Raw genomic sequence first — 17425 nt, 5'->3', positions numbered from 1 at the left:
ACCCTACGCTCTCTCTCCCTCTCAGTGGTCAAGCCCTGAGCTACAGGAATCTTTGACACAAAAATACATGCATATAGCAGTTCTTTTCTTTGGGGGCTTTGACAATTTTTATTTTTAGCTCTAAGTGTATTTCATTTTTTCCACCTGTGACTTTGTTTTTAGGTCATTGAGTCACATTTCACCTTTCTCGAGAAGTGCTCGTCTAAGGACTAGATAACTGAATTTCGGAAACCAATATCTAAAGTATGGAGATTTAGTCACCACATAACATTTTCTGAAGACTAAGAGAAAATGCAGTCTCCGAGTTTAAAGTGTCAGGTTCTGTTTCAGAATTTTCACAGTTAACCCAAAGTTTTGCAAAGCGCTATTTTAAGCTGCCTTGTTGACCTTTCGAATGCTCGGGGCTCTCTTCCCCTCCCTCATCCTCCTTCAAAGCCCCTCATCACCAGCTCCTCAAAAAGAAAGCAAAAGCAACCACTGCCCCTTGTTGGCAGTAGAATTTATTCACTAATTTACTTTCCAGCCAACTGCAGCCATTGCCTCTGGGCATTTGTTCAAAAACGCAGAAATGAAATAACAGATTGGCCAGGCTGAACACAACTCCCCAGTCACAACCCTATTATCTCCTCATTCTGTCACCCCCATTAGGCAGAAGCCCGGGAGACTGGATGGTGATAACACAGTGTTTATGCAGCTCCTTCGTGTCCACAGTTCGCGGCTTTCCGCTGGTGGCGTTCCCTCGTTCATCTGCGCCAGGGGTGGAGGAGAGTGAGGTCCGGGGCTTCAGGCACCTAGGCCTTTCCACAGGCCTACCCTTGCCCATCTTTAAGGGCTCCTGTGCAGGCCGCCTGCCTGGAAATGAGCTCCTGAGTCCTGAGAAAGCCAGAGTTAGACGAAGGAACCAACTTGCTCTGTGTGCTTACCACCTACCTGCGAGGGAGTACGGTGGAAGCCACATGTGTGGATTTCTCTGAATATCAAGCATCTCTCCATTTAGGTTATTTATAGCTGCTCTATTCAGGGCAGAGTCAAGCAGAGCAGTCGCTTTATTTAATGTTGTGGGGCCTCTGCAGGGTCATCTGAAAAACACATTTCTCCGGACAGAGTGAATGTGTAGCGGAGGGCGGTCTCTGTTTCAACTACAGGGGATTGTTTTCTGGGTTTTGCCTTCTTTGTGCAGTTCCTCTTAAAATGATAGGCACAAGAGAGAAATGTTTGACGGGGGTATGGGGTTGCTTCCCCACCCTCCTTGACCAACTGTTTAAACAGAGAAGTTTTAGAACTCCCATGATGAGCAATCCAGAAGGAAAATGCCTTTCTCTTCTCGAATAGTCTCTTCTAAAGACTAGACCCGGCTCCTTGGGGTGGGTGGCTTCTTAGGATGGCTCACATCCCAGTGAGTTTCACCTTTCATTCCGTCTTCATTCCCTCCATCTGTTCAGTATAGTTCCATAATTATCTCTCTCATTAGTGAGTCATTCTTAGGGGAGGTGCGGCGTCGGGGTGATGCTGATTGGTTTTGCCCCCAAATCCCCCTTTCCCCAGTGTGCTTCCTGTCGGATGGTGTGGGGCTACCAACAGCGGCCTCGCCCCCACGAGAACCCTTGATTCAGCCCTGCTCTGGCCATTTATTGGTCAGACCTGGAAGGCAGCATCGCTGTCAGGAGACGTGGCCTTGTGCTGGGCAAATGGGAAGGTAGAGAACACACATCAGAATGCTGTTTGGACAGCTGCATTTTACAGGGTGGGGGAGGGGTGGGGGCGGGCAGGCTGTCCCGCTCAGCTCAGCATTTGGTTCAGGTTAATCCGTTCTGGAGACCATTCTCATGTGAGGGTTCTGCTGGGAGTATGTGGGAGTAGGCAGTCCCCTGCCTCGCCCTCCCCAGGGAAGAAAGAACCAAAGTAAAATGAGAACATTTAATTACGTGCATGATGGCTTCTGTCAAACATGTAATTGTTGTTTATTCTTGCCGATAAAATCCTCACTACCCTGTCCTTTCCTTTGCCTCCCAGCTCACACCCCAGACAACAGCTTTTTGGGATTCGTGGTCGAGCAGCACCTAAACTCCAGCGACATTCACCACATCAACGAAATCAAAAGGCAGAACCAGTCCCTTGTGTATGGCAAAGTGGATAGCTTCTGGAAGGTGAGTCAGTCTGTGTGTGCGTCGCTCTCTCCAAAACGAAGCTTGTTGGGTAATTTAATTTAACTTTGATCCAGGGAGTAATCAAGCCAAGTGCCCAGGGCTTAATGGGATCTGCTTAGAAGTAAACAAGGCTGTGTTGGGATTTGGTCGTTCAGCATTTGGGTATCTAATAAAGGCTGTACCTGCTCGTTAGCACAGTGGCTACACAGCAAAGGCCTTCACTCTTTGCTGGAAATGTTACGTTACAGCTTCCTACTGTCCTGTACTTCTGAAAGCAAGGCCCCATGGGGGCGGATATCTTTCTGGAGCACGGCATTGCACCGAGAGCCTTCTGCAGTGTAAGGGTAGGGCAGCACTCTAGGGGTAGCTCTGGGGAGTGTGGTGGGTTTCACATCCTCTTGGCTGCAGTCAGCAACCCCGTACTGGTCAGGGCTGAACTATCAGAGAAAGGAAACCACCCACCCGCCATGGCTGACTGTAGGCACTTTACTCCAAGAGATCCTGGACGACACAGTATTCTTGGCCACAGGGAACCTTGAGACAGGGTTCCAAAAAGCATTGGACCTTGGGGCCTCCTGGATGGTTTCCAGAGTCCGTCTGGGGGAGGTAGTGAGAGGGAGCCAGACTGAAGCGTGACCTGGTGCCCTGACCTCCAGACCTTTTTATTGGGAAGTCTGCCTTTGTATGCCAGTGCCATCATTGTGATTGAGGACATGTTTACACAGGACACAACAGTCTCCAGGACTTCAAAACATGCCTCTTACAAAACCTGAAAGTAATCACTTTCCAGAATGGTCATGTACCAGTATCTCATGCTGTTATGTCTCCTCTAATGAAGAAGTTAGAAATCCAAGCACTGAGGGAATACAAGTGATGTATGGGGTAAAGAACTCCCTGCTGTTTGTTTTCTGACCCCATGTGCAGAAGAGTAAAAGCCATGCTGCCCTCTCTTTACTAATGCTAAGGATGCCTAGAGGACAATTAAATCAGCCTATTTCCAGGGAAGCTGATTTAATTCCAGGTAACTGTCTTTGCTGTAAACATCTAGAATCCTCTCTTAGTTTAGTACAGTGACTGTCAAAGGAGTACAGTGTCACCTTCAGGGGGCCAGGAGCCAATATTAGTTGCAACGACAGAGGGAGGTGCCCTCGGCTTCCGGGGGCAGAGGTCAAGGGTGCTGCTGACAGGACTTCCCCACAACAGAGGATAACCTGGCACAGAAGACGAGCTGTGCCGAGGTTGAGAGACCTCAGCTGGTAAAGAAGATTTATTTCCTCTGTATATTATTTTGCATTTTCTTCTCTCGAGGAAAATAAAATCATTCAGGACTCTAAGTGGTTATTTAGGATGTTCCCATGAATTTACACACCTTAGCTTCCTCTGCATCAGAACCTGCCCTGTGTTAACATACCATCTTTCAGCTGACTTTCAGCCACACAGGTTCAAAAGGACATGCTGGGTGTTCTCATTCTCAGCTCAGGTGTGAAGTGGATGAATCAGGACACTGGCTTTAAGAAGACATGGGCTTTTAGGGGGAAAAAAAAAGAAAGAAAGAAAGAAAAGGCCTCCCTCCCTTTTCTCCTCCACACCTGCTCAAAGAAAATTGTTTGCATGTCTATGTGGACTTGACCTTGCAATTATATCACTTCTGTTTTGGAACCAAGTGCAGCTTCCTTTTAGGTGCCTCTGGCAGTTTTTCGGTTTCCCTAGAAAAACAAGATAATAAATTGGTTCTGAAACCTTCTTGGTCACCTTTTTTTGTTGTTGTTGTTGTTGGATAAGGTAATACCACCACTGAAAGAATGGTTTTCTTGATGCGGGTCAGAATCCCGAAGCATTAGTCATGCTGACCCAAGTGATTTGTGGCATGATTGGGAAGTCCCTCTGACACTCTGCAGAGGACCCAGCCTTCCTCTTACTGAGCGTCGTCCAAGTATCACAGAAGGCTGAGTGGCAGCCTGTCTATGTTAGCCTTTGTCCGAATACCCCAAATCTGGAGTGGTCAGTTTTCTGTATCATCATTGCCCTGTATTCTTAGATGAGAAAGGCCCCAAAAGGTGGAAAATTCTGTGAACTTTTTACACGGATTCAGGACATGTCAAACTTCTCAACACAGTACAGGATGTGAGAATTGTTGCTTTGTTACAAATATTGTAACATGTGAGAATTGTTACTTGCAACAAAGCCTCCCCGTGAACGTGCACAGAAGACAGGAGGCCATAAGTGGGGTGCCCCTGCGCCCTCATTCCCAGGGTGGCATTCGTCACTGACTTCAGCCAGCAGGAAGCTGTAGATGTTTTTCCTCTCCCTTGCCCCAGTGTCTCTCTACCCAATATTCTGTGCCTCTGACCTCTTTGGAAAGGGGTGTGACACTGTCCATCTCGGGGGGTTGAGGAATTTAGGGGTGGTGTGTGGGCAGGTGCAGGATTGGAGCTGACCCTCTGGAGAGCTCCTCCTCCCTCAGATTCTAGGACTCACTGAAATCCTGAAGGTACTTGCTGTGCCGTCAATCCTATTCCATGTCATCCCCTCTCCTGCAGGACTGTCCCCAGCTGCTGGGGCACTCAAGTGGGAGATGCCACCACACACCCCACACCCAGTCTTGGCTGATTGGTCCAGAGGGCAGTGTAGCTCTTTGGTGCCTGGCAGCCATGATTCTGGCTCAGGAAACCTCGCAGGATCCGAGAGATCCTTCACGTAGCACTGGGAAACAGAGGGACCGTGAGTCGTGGCGATGGAAATCCGAAGGACAGGTCCCGAGTCGTGAGGAGTCTGAGGCAGAAGCCTCCCAGGAGTGCAAGGATGAGGAGCCGGACTGATGTGGAAAGGGAGAGGCTGCTGTAGAGCGGATGATGGAGCAGAACTGCAGGGAGGAGAGGCGGCCCCTGAGAGAGGTGGGGTGCTGGAGAGGAGCAGGTCGGAAGGAGGACGGACAGAAGCAAACCTTGCAATGTGGGGGGAAAGAGAAAGGAGCGGCCAGAGTTCCGCAAAGCTTTCTTTTTGCAGAAACACTTTTGTACATCCTTTTATCACACTCTAGTCCCTTGCAGTATCCTGAGTGGTTTCTGTTCCTTGTGGTCCTGTCAGGATATGGGTCTTCCCTACATTGCAGACACCTGTCAGGAAGCATGATCTGTTAAGTGTAGAGGCTGTGAAGGAATGGGCTACGTCTTCAGCTCCCCCTAGCTCCACCGCCAGTTCATGGCAGAGGTACCCCGTAGTCCTGTCCTGCTATAGTGGCACAGTGGAGAGGTGGAAGGGAACCTTCCTGCCAGAATCCCAAAGGCACCAACTCAGGAAGCAACACTGTCCAAGACCCTTACCATCAAATGAGACTGCCTACAGCCTGATCCCAAGTGCAGAGGTCTGTGTTAGCCGAGGAACCCTTGGGGCTGTGTTCTGGATATCTGCCTCTGGGACAGACTGGTTGTTGGCACCCGCTAACATGTGCCTACAAGGAGAGTCTGTCTAGTGTGGCTGAATTCAAAGGTCTTCCACATCCTATTATTAAGATCATGAGAGAATGAAAAATTCGTCAATTTTGTAAAAATAAGACATTTACAAAATTGTGGAAATTAAAGTCAGTTGAAGTCTGGCTTTAACTGAATTTTTTCTAGCCATACTTCTTTAAAAACAGCATCTGGAGCATAACCGAATCTTGTAATGATGATGTAGGGTCTGCCTTTTACGTATTTGGGATCCCGTCTTGAAGCCCTCGTTACTTCCTGTTGCACAATTGCTACGGAAGTAAATGTCTTGAAGGGCTTGCTTTGAGCACCTCTGGGGCATAAGCATAGCCTCTGAAGGACGCGCTGGGCTTCAGACCTGTGCCTGCCAGCTCACCAGCATGTGAGGTGCTTAACTGCCTTGAGCCTCAGGCTCCTGGCCTGTGAAATAGGAGCAGTGACAGTGACCACATAAAGCAGGGCTTCTCAGACTTCCTGTTGCATGTGAATCACCCAGCGTGCTGTGAAAATGCCGATTCTGATGCAGACCTTCTGGGCCGGGGCGGAGACCCTGCATTTCACACAGGTACCCAGGCCATGCCGACATGCTGGTGACAAAAGTGCCCTTCAGGTAGTGTGGCCTTGGCGGGTATGGGATGGCGTGAGGTGCTTGGCATTGACTCACTGGCCAGCCAGGGAACACATCATTCCTTGTTCCCCATTCCTTTTGCTTTCCTGCTACGCTTGTCAGCAGGCTGCCAACTGTCATGTCTTCGCTACTGATGCGCCTGATTCTGGTGACCCCCTCCACCCACCCTGGCCCAGTCTCACTTCCTGCTAAGCACATTTGAGGCCTTGTCTTCCAGCCTCTGTGCCTGGCCTCTTAGAATGTGATACACCTGTGGTAAGTGGTGGACCGTGGGAGCCGACAGGTGTGGTCTCTTTCTCATCACCTGCTCTCCTGCGTCCTACCTTGCATGCCTGCTGCACAGTATGGCAGAGTGGTCGAGGACACGCACTGGAGCCAGATGGCCCAGTTTAAGTCCCATGGCTGCCGTCCGCTGCCTGAGCACCAGCAAGTTCTCTCGGCCTCTTTTTTCATGGAGATGATAGTTAGGTTTCTCCAGTGACTAAGTGAGTTTATACGTTCAAGGTGGTCTGTCTTAACTGTTTGCTGCGATTACGGATATTGTCCCTGGGGCCAGACAGACACAGAGGGCGCTGATGGGAGCATGAGGTAGGAGATAGAGCTGTGAGGAATGGGCAAGTATAGGCCTGCCCAAAGATACTCAGATTCCAGTTTTTGAACTATGTCAGTGGTTGGCAAACTCTCTAGCCAAACCTGGCCCGCCCGCCACCTGTTTCAGTAAATGAAGTTTTGTCAGAATACGGCTACACCGGTTTGTTGCCTGGGGGCTGCTTTTGCTCCAAAATGGCAGTGTGACATAGCTGTGTCTAAGACTCCAGGAACAGCAAAGCCTGACTTACCATCTGACACTTGACAGGAAGAAGTTTGCCAACCCAGAAACGACACCATGTCCCAGGTAAACCAAGCCTCCCTTGGAGGACTCACTTGGCCAGCAGTCCTGGGCATGGATGTCATCAGGGGTCTTTTAAGCTCATGTCACGGTTCTTGATTATGTTCTGTATGATTGAGACTGGTTGATAAGCAGTGCATGGGAGAATCAAGTGTGACTTCACCAAAATCCCTGTTACTCCACAATGAAACCCCCAGGCGCCGAGCCTGGCATTTCTTAATAAGCATTCAGCAAAGGCTCCCACTCGTTGGATGACTAACGGCTGGGGGATAAAAGGGGGCGCCCTGTGAACGATTCTCTGAGCCTTTCGCAGCCCTCATTTACAGAGGTGCTGGCCGATTCCTTCCGAGGCGGCCTGGCTGCATGCAGCAGCCCTCCTTTGCCATCTTGGTTTACTGGTGAGGAACTGATTCAAAGGAGGTGGAGGGCCTTGGCCAAGGTGCTGCAGCGTGTGACCTGACAAGTCCAGAGCCAGGATCAGAGTTCTGACCTCTGCTCTGGGGCACTTGCCTCCTTGCTGCCCCCCACTTGACGAGCTGTCCTCAGCCCCTAGCCTGGAGGGTGTTGGTTCCATGTGGAGGGCACAATTCAGAAGCCAGGAAGCAAGGTCTGCCTGAGTCACTTCCATGTGCAGCAGAAGTCCTGGGCAAATATTGACGTCACAGGTAAAACATTGCTCCCGGCTACACACCACACAAATGGGGAAATCTAGTCTCCACTGAATTTGGAGAGCTTTTTATCAAGACTTCAAAGACTGTGTGGTTCTAAAGCAACCCCTGAAATGACACCCAGTCCCATAACCACAGGCCAAAGAAATCCAGCACCAGACCTTCCAGAAATGTGATGCAACCTTTCCCCCCTCTCTGTCCCTAAGTTCCTAGCCTTCTTATTCTGTTCTCTGTACCCCACTGGCAGCAGCAGCCAGAATGGTCTTTTAAAAAATGTAAATTGGATTATAGTACTCCCTTTTCTCACAACCCTCCAGTGGCATCATTTTAAACTCAAAGCACCTTACATTTACGATGAAATCCAGCCTCCATCAGATGATTTGGGCTCTCTGCAGGCAGGCTGTGTCTGCTGTACATGCACGACTCACCCTCAGCTCCCTGGGCTCTGGCTATGCAGGGGCCCACACACCGCGCTCTCCCTCCGGGGGTCCAGCTGCCGTAAGAGCTGCTGCTGGCCCTGGCTTGCCCCAGTGCTAGCCTCCGAGGTACAGCCTGTCCCTCGTATGCACCCCCAACCAAATGTCACCCCTGTCTGTCTCTGTCACAGCAACTTCTTCCTTTTATGCAATTTTAATCATTTTTATGCTCATGTATTTCTTTCTGTGTCTGCCTGTCCTTAATTGTTAGGCTCTAAACTCTTTTGAGAGTAGAACTCCTTGATTTTGCTTTACCCATCATGGTGTCTGGCACGTAGTAGGCTCACAATAACTACTGGGTGTGTGAATCCATCTCCTCTTGCTTTCATTAAATGTAGGTGATCTATCTGGGGCTCCTGAGATAGGACTTGGAATGTGTTTTGCTCTGGGCGCTGCCCTGAGCTCACTGTTCCCAGGACCACAGGATGAAGGGATTTAAGGAAAAGTCTTGATGCTGTATCCGTGTCAGTTAAGCACCATACACAGGTGTCAGAAGGTTTTCAAAACCCTAGTGAACTTTTTAGTGAAATTCGGGAAAGAGAATGCCACCCAGGGAGGCTGGGGGCCCGTCTTGGGACCAGCTCCTCTGGCATCTCTGTGATTTAGAAGCAGGCACCTCCAGCCTCCCATTTCCATGCTCATATGCATGAAGGTATTAGTAAAAAGGAATGAATTACTGATCCACACAACACGGCAGACCTCAAAATAGTGCCGAGTACAAGAACTGGTCATAAAACAGAGTCTGTAACTGTGTGATTCTGTGTCTGTAAAACTCTGGAAAATGGAGATTAATCCATAGTGACAGGAAGCAGATGGGTGTTTGGCTGGGGAGGGGCGAGAAAGAGAGGGGTGGGCATGGCCGCTATGGTTGATGGTGATGTGATGGGCTCACGATATATCAGTATGCCAGCATGTATCAAATTGTATGCTTGGAATATGTGCAGTTGATTATATGTCAGTTAGACCTCAGGAGGGCGATTAAAATAAATCTAAGTTGGCAAACAGTGACCTTTGGGGTAAATCCGGCCTATAGTTTGCAAGCTAAAAATGGTTTTTACGTTTTGAAAATCATAAAAAGAAAAGCCAAAAGTAAAAGGATCTGGGACAGACCTTGTATGTTCCCACAAAGTCTAAAATGTTTGCTGTCTGTTCCTTTACAGAGAAAGTTTGCTAACCCCTGGATGAGAACAATAATTACTCACCTGTGTTCTTTAGAGCCCCACGGACTAACTACTATGGGAAGTCAAGGGGCAGCCCCGCGGTAGCCCCACCAACCACAGCAGCTCTGATTCATCTGTGGCATAGGTTTGGATTCCCAGTAGGACTTCACTGGGAAAAGGGTTGAACTGCTTTAAACAACCAAAAACGTTGAAAGTCTCTACACTAGTCGACTTCTGAGTCTGAGATAGAATCCCATTCTAAAAACTATGTAATTATCTAGCTCACTAATTTGGTTGACTTGGGCTTAGTTTAAATTAATGCAAAATTGAAAATGGGAGTAGTTTGGAAAAATGCCATCTTATTTTGCAATAGGAATTAGCTGTTCTTAGTATATTGTTTTAATGAACCCCCTGAGACCTTTGTAATTAAAGAATGTATTAGAATCCTTGAACACATTTTTGTAGGTAGGTTAAATCTTGTCCTGTTTGGTTTTTTTTTCCTTCTTTTTTTTGGCCAGACTTTTCTTCCCAGATAATGTAGAGATAAACCAGATAAATTTAAACCTACCTTGAGTCAAATTGGTCTGCATTTTGAAATAATGAAATTGAAATCCATTCTATTAAATTTGCTAGAAAATCTAATGTGATCACAGCTCTTGGTTCTGGTTCCAACCAGGAGGGTATTCCAAAGTGTCTCTCTCTCCCCCAGTTTATTCCCCTTGGGGGATAACTCTGGTAGGAAAGACCTTGTCAGGATCCCACACTGGCCGGAGTCAGGAAGCAGGTTGCTTTTCCTTGGAAGGAGGTCTGTGCTGGCGGGGATGCAAGCAGACACTCGGCCATCCTAAGTCACTTGTTCCTGGTTTCCCCTCTGGCTCACTTCCTGCACAAGTTAAAGTGTGGTCCTATCACATAGCCTTTGAAGTGCAAGCTTGGGGCTGGCAGGGAGGGGAAATAAAGAAAAGAAACCAAATGCAAAGAAAAATATCAGAAACAGATCATTGGCTTTTAAGACTCCAAGGACTGCAGTGTAGGGGACTTAAGGTTATCATTCAAGAATAGTGTTGGTTTCGTGCTAAGTGTACCCGAACCCTGAGTGGCATCCATTATAAGCACATCAGCGTCTGGGAAGCAAATGAGTGTAGGTTTGAACACTACATTGGGAGCTCAGGAAACCGTGGGCAGCCTCTCTCCCTCTCTTGTCAGCCTTGTGGTCTGTTTGGTCTCTTGCCCGTTTGAGTAAGCTTTCTGCTATCATCTTAAACCCATTGAGGTTTACTCTCTTACTGGCAGAGAGCACACATTCTCCTTGTCTTACTTCTGTTGCAGCCCAGAAGCACTGATTAGAGACCGTCTGGAGCAGTTGGAGGAGCCCTGGGTGGAAAAACGGGTGCCCAGATTCTAATTTCAGCTGCACTGCTCACTGGCCGCAGGTCCTTGGAATTCGTTTGCCTTTGAGTCTGGCTTTCCTCGTCTGTAAAATGAGGCAGAGGACTGGATGTGCTCTTGTTTTGCTCCCTAGAGTTCCATGATTCTATAATCTAAACTCCTTCTTGGCCTTCTCTAATTCCTTCAAGAGCAAGGGCACAGAGAAGATGGCCTACAAGACAACTTTATGGGCCATCAGAAATAGGGCAGAGGGAAGATAATTGGGCCAGGCCAGGCACAGAGTCCATAAAACCAACTGTCCGACAAAAGGATGAGGTTGCTGTGACTTAGCATCCATGCATGTAAAGGAGATTTAAGGGATTCGTTGATAGCAAGCTCATGTGAGTCAACAGTGTGGGAAGCTGCCAGGAATTGCCAGTGGACCTGCAAATTGGGGCATCACATGGAGAAGGAAGAGCAGGTAGCTCCCGTCCTTTTGAGAGCACCTTGCACCCTCCAGTCCCTGCTCATGCCCTGGGTATGTGGGGCACCTCTTGATCTCTGCTCATGAGTCTGGCACTGCTAAGAGTGTGGCCTGTAGGGCTAGACCAGGTAGGGCTCCATCCTGGCTCTCCACTGCTGAGCTGTGTGGTGGCTGGCCCAGGCCCGCATCTCCCTGTGCTTCCGTTCTCTCATCTGTAACATGGGTGGTAATAATGGTACCTACTTGAGGGTTCCTGTGAAGATCACGTGAGTTAATACATACAGGCTCTGAGTCTTCTGTTTCTACAATGCCCGGTATTCATTAATGTCTGTTAGTTTTTGCTGTTACTAATATAATGATCTAGGCAGATTCAAGCCTTTGGATTGAGAGGCCTACATTGTGGGGAGACTCAGAGCCATACTTTCTGAGGGCTGGTGGAAGAAATGGATGTGTCTGGCCAAGAAAAAATAAAAGGCTTGATTGAGTTTGCGGGTGGGCGGGCGAGGACTCCAAAGGGGTGGCGAACCAATTCGGAATCAGATCTGCCCTGAATGACCCTTGCAAGGGTGGGAAGTGTGCAGCTGGTGAACTTGATGGGCATGGAGAGAGTAAAGAAGCGGAATTCTTCTGTCAGCCACCTGGGAAGCCGCTAGCCTCTGTCTCTGTTGGCTGCAGGGAACTTGGCAAGGCTTTGGGAGACATATCACTAGTGCCAGGGGGACAGTGCCCTGCCTGATTTGTAAGCTCAGAGGTTCTGCCTTTGTAGAATGCAGGCAGAAAGGGGAGGGAGGAAGAGAAACTGGATGGAACACGAATTCCCAGAACAGTGGGATCAAGAAAACATATGGACCGGTTGACCGCCCTTTGGTCAAGCACAGCTTCCCACCTAAAGTGACAGATACAGCCTTGGACCCCACAGACCAAATCTAACTGACAGACATTTTTCTTTAACTGGCATAGTATTTTTCAAATGGGGCAAGTTTTCCATTTGGGAAGGTTCATCTGAAAAGCCAGAATTCCCAGCTTGTCTTGAAAATACAGGTGGCGTGGCGAATTGCACTCTTCATTCCTCACGTGCCAGACACTGGCTGGAGCTTACTGGTGACCGCCCCTGCGTATCGGTCAGGGGTTGTTCCAGGGATGACAATTCTTCCAGGGCCTTCTCTATCCCGTGTGTTTGGCCCTTGGAGATATTTGAGTGTTGGACTGGGGAAAAAGCCATTTTTGTCTAGTCCTCTCAGAGAATAAGTTTCTTATCAAGGGGTCAGAGAAGGAACTTTGCATATAGTCACGAATTCCATGCTTCATTCAGGCCATATCTTCTTTTGAAAGGCCTGTTCAGAAGTTTGGCAATTTTTGAGGCATGAGTGTCGGCAGAGAAGAGGACCAAGTGCCATTTTTCCTCATGCAGCTCCAGCAGGAAGCCCAGGTTCTGAAAATCTCTGTTAGACACTGAGACTTGCCTTTCCTTCAGAGCCCCACCCATCAGCCCTTTCCTGTCGACAGCCCAGTCTTGGTACGAGCTGCCAGAGCTGCTTCTGCCAAGTTCCCTTGTGGTCGAAACTAAGTTTTCTTCTTTGGGTTGGCAGCTGGAAGTGGCATTCTTTGGGAAGAATGCATGGCCGTAGACTCTGTATCTGGGACTTGGAACCTGTTGGCTTCTTGCTCCTGTAGAAAGGAATAAAGTCTTCAGGTTTCTTCCCACCTGGGAATGGAGACCACTGCTTAGACTAGAACTCCCCTGACAGCTTTCCTCATGGCTGCTGTCTGAAACAGGCGCTCTCTCGTAAGTCTGTGCAGACACCTGCTATGGTCCTTTGGGGAGGCATTGATTTATTGGGTCTTTTACTGAAATGATTTCCAGCCTGTGTTCCAGGGAATGGCCCAAAAGCTCAAGTTGGTTCTTAGAATCTAGGTCAATATTAAAGAAATTTGCCTGATTTTAAGCTCCACCCAGAAATGTGTGCAATATCCAGATGTCAGGGACCCTCCCCAGGCTCCTGTAACCAGAATCTCCAGCCAGTTTGTATGTGCAACAAGCGCTCCAGGTGAAGCCTTTAAGAAGGCAAATTTGGGACACACAGGACTAGGTAGTCACCCATTTTCCTACATCAGAAAAACTTTCATTGCCCCCTTTCCATGCATGGTGGACGGCCACTGTGCAGTCAACTACCACCCCATGCTGTGAATGACACTAATACTCTTGTTCTAGGAGGCTGAGTCCTGGGTCTGGGCCCTTGATTCCCAGGGCAACACACCAGCCCATCCCCCCAAGGACCTGCCTTTTTATTCCCATGATAATAACAAGTCCCCTGAATTAAATCCTTACAAGGATGCAGTCAGCTGACCCAGGTTCCAGTGAAATCTCTCTCAGAAATACTTGCCTTTTTAGCTTAGTAATTCAGGTCCCAATATGTAAGAATTTGAAGGTTACACAGCACTTCCAACATAGCCACACAAGACACATATCCATTTTACAGGTGATAAAATAGAGCCTGAGAGATGTTGAGGAGAAACGAATCCACCTTAAGGTATAGATGAGTGTGATAGTCTTCTTGATGTTACTCCTTTGACGGCAACCTTTGACACTTCAGAGAAGTCACCAATGGTGCAAAAGTTTGTTTGGTTGTTGAGTGTCAGAATTTTAGGCCTTGTCTCTGATGGATAGGGAGATGTTTGAGGAGCCTCAGGGTGGAGAGTCATTTCCTTGGTGCCCCTCTCGAGGGCAGCCAGCAGTTGCCTCCTGTCAGAGCCTGGCAGCCCTCCCAGAGGCATGAACAGCTGAATGTGAATGACTGCAGCTGTGGGAAGAAAACGTACAAGTATCATGGGTGAAAAGAGGGCCCTTGTGCTCAGCAGAGGGTCTCCTCCAAAACCCAGAACAGGCTTGGGTAGTGGGAGGCTGAGGCAGCCAGCAAACAGCCCAAGGGCGGGGTACTTCTGGAAGGTTCCAAAGCGCTGCCTGTCTGCTCTAATTGTGCTGGGATGAGTTCATTTGTAACTCTTAGTAAACACAGCTGTTGTGGTTGTAATTTGCCTCAAGGCTTTTTACTATTACTCCAGCCCTAACAGTTTGGCAACGGATATGGGAACAATGGTGATTAGAGGATGGGAAAAGAAGTTGCTGTCTGAGAAGGAAGAGCGAGAAGAGCAGTGGTTGTCTGTGGATGGAAGCCACTGAGCGAATCCAAGCGTGTGAAAGCCATGCTGTGTGGACAGGGAGGCAGCATTCCAGGGTGACCAAAGGGTCTTGGGTGCCCAAATGCTGAAGAGCGTGGGGAGAAGCCAGACGGTCCATGCAGAAGAGGTTTACAAAAGCATGGCAAGTTTGTTGTTTAAACAAAGAAAGGGCTAGGACCGCTCTTGGACAAGGAGAGAGACCTAATCCTCTGACCTTAAGACAGTCTGAAAGTCCTCACTTTCTGAATGTGATGGGGCACAGATGTATTAGAATAACTGAAAGAGTATATTGATTATGATGGTTTTCCTGCTGTTGGACTTCATGAAAGCCCAGCTTATAGGAGAACTGTCTTAGATGAGAATTCTAGGAATAGTCTGAATTCTTCCAGAGCCATAGCTGCAACTTGAAGAGGCATACCTGTACTTGGCCATGCCAGTCAGCAGTTGGTTGGGCCAGGAGGGCAGAGAGGCACTGTTGATTCCTGAGATAACGAGGACTGGGGTAGAACTGGGGTGGGGGGTTACATACATCTCCCTGCAGCTTCTTGGCCCAGCTGGAGAGGTGCGGTCCCAGGGGACTTGAGAGGAGCGATTGCCAAGGACACTGCCACCCTCCCGACTTGAGGAAGGCTTCCTGGGGAAGAGAAGAACTCGGATGTCTTTATTTTTCCTTTGATTCAGGAATGCAAGTCCCTGGGGCTGCCCTAGCTCTGTACTGGGAGAATAAAGTTCACTCCCCATCAGCACTGCTGGGAGGAGTTCAGACCTACCTGAAAAAGGATGCCTTTAAATGAGGTCCCTGTGGTCCTTACATCAGCACTTGTTTGGAAACTCAGCAAAGAGAGCAAAAATCATGGCAGTAGAGAGAAATTAGAAATGTGGTGTTCTGGCTGTTTCTGGAAGAGAAAGCAAAGTGGCCGTATTATTTTATAATGGAAGTAGAGGACAACTTAAAAATCTGGGACTAGGATTCAAGTAAACCGGCTGAATGTGCTGGGCCAGTCGTAGGAAATTTGGCCTCTCTCTGGTGCTGTGTGCTGCCTTGGAGGAAGGTTCATGTGCTGCTGGTGTGTGGGCACCCCGAGAGCTTCCCATTCCAACTGGAGTCCTTGAGAAATGATTTTTGGTAGAAACTGAAACCATGGGATTTACACTGTGGAACCTACATCACAGCAGAGCCATATCACTGAGAGCCCCAAACCGGTCCTGCAAGGACAGAGCTGGTGGGTGGAGTTTAGGTGAAAAAATATAGACCAGGAGCATATTTTACAATGCGGTGTTGGTTGTTGGAAACAGAACGCACCATTGTATTACAAGGAGAGGTACTATAAGACTGAGAAACAGTGATACACCAATTCAGAAAAAAATTTTGTGTCTGTGCTTCTAAAACTTAGCGTCCATATACAATTTCATACTTAAATAAAAATCATATAAGCAGCATATGCTCCTAAAATCTGGCTGTGCAGCCCTAAGTACTAAGAGTCCATCTGTCCTCCAGCTAAGTCAGGACTCCCCCTCAGGGATCTGGGTCCAGCCTCCAGGGACTGCCGAGCTCCAGGGAGCACTGGAGTTATCCTTGCTCAGCTGGAGTGTGTACAGCCAGTTGACCTTGGCTTCTCCCTTCCCTGACTCTATTTCTGACAAGCTGGAGCTCCTCCGGGGGCAGCGGTGATGGTAACTGCGCATATCTGAGCAATTCCTATGTGCCGGGCAGGGTCCTCCAAACAACTCTGTCAGGTCAGGACTGGTTTTAGCCCCATTGTCAAGTGTCGCAGCCAAGGCTGGTGGATGTGAAGGTCCCGCAGGTGGTAAACAGCTGAGTCAAGATTTGAACCGAAGGAGCATATGCTGGAGTCTCTCCTCTGGACGACACCCCCCCCCGCCCCCAAGGAATGGGCTCTGACTCCACAGTAACTTCCTCCTCTTTCTCACGTGCGTCCCCTCAACTCTCAAGAGGCTGAATTCAATCTTTGATGGCATAGGACAGATTTCACGAATACTTCTGTAGGATTCTTAGAGGTAGAGCCAGTGACACAAAGTGGATGAAACCCCTTTGCCTTCCTCTCAAATCTGAAGACCTCTAAAAGTAAAGTCAGGCTGGTTTTATTTATTAGGACTTGTTGTAATGACTCTTGTCATCTAGGACCAGTTACAAATTGGCTTGTGGATCAGGACTTGCAGAGACATGTCTGCCTTTCGGGAGACTTTCAGGAGCTTGGTCAGAGACAGACCTCCTGGCCTGGGCATGTGAAAAGTAGGGGGAATGGAAAATTGAAAGCAGACACTTAGATGGTAGAGCCCCACGTGGTTCTGAAGGAAAAGTCAGGAGTTTGCATACAAAATTCATAAAGCATGAGAGCTGATCCTTGTGCCTTCGGTTTGGGGAAACCCACCTCATTTTCTCAGTTAAGTCCCCACAGGCATCACCTCAAGTGGGACCCTCTTTTCAGAGGGCCAGTGGTGGTGGCTGGTGGGGGGAAGAGGTCTAGGAGATTTGACCTAGGTGTTGTCATCCTCTGTCCAGGGTGCTGAGGGGGTCATAACTGCAGGGTTGAGGGGGCTACCCCACAGGGTCCTGCAGCTTGTCCACTGCACAAGCCCAGAGGTCACCATTCCCACTGCAGAGAATGGAATAAAGCTGTGTCCACCCCTGTGCACCCAGACCAGCTGGTGATCATTCCACGTCCTCAGAGCCTGCTAAGGTTTAGCCAGGCCTCCAGATAGTGCCAGCATGCTTGCTGTGAGTGACGCCAGGCGGGCAGGAACTTCCCAGCATTCTTGTCAGATAGCGTACTTACCTGCATTTTCCCACAATGAAATCAGGTTGGGAGACCTGGGGTTCAGACCTACTGCCAAAAAGAGGTTGTGTCCAGCTTAAAGGCCTTCTCTTCTGTTTTGCCTCTTTTCTCTCTCCCCTTTCCCACTTTTTTCCTTTCCTCTCTTTCCCTTTGTCCCCCT

General features: G+C 48.7%; 1 protein-coding gene across 1 annotated transcript in view; it reads left to right on the top strand.

Moving 5' to 3' along the window:
- The window catches only part of MGAT5 (alpha-1,6-mannosylglycoprotein 6-beta-N-acetylglucosaminyltransferase), a 209153-nt gene that overhangs the window by 120136 nt on the left and 71592 nt on the right, over nucleotides 1–17425 (top strand). The window contains 1 exon segment of the mRNA XM_032354087.1: nucleotides 2014–2147. Coding sequence (XP_032209978.1) covers nucleotides 2014–2147 — 134 coding nt within the window.

The sequence above is a fragment of the Mustela erminea genome, chromosome 8 (assembly GCF_009829155.1).
Source record: "Mustela erminea isolate mMusErm1 chromosome 8, mMusErm1.Pri, whole genome shotgun sequence".
NCBI lineage: Eukaryota > Metazoa > Chordata > Mammalia > Carnivora > Mustelidae > Mustela > Mustela erminea.
This window is presented reverse-complemented; position numbering and strand designations above follow the sequence as displayed.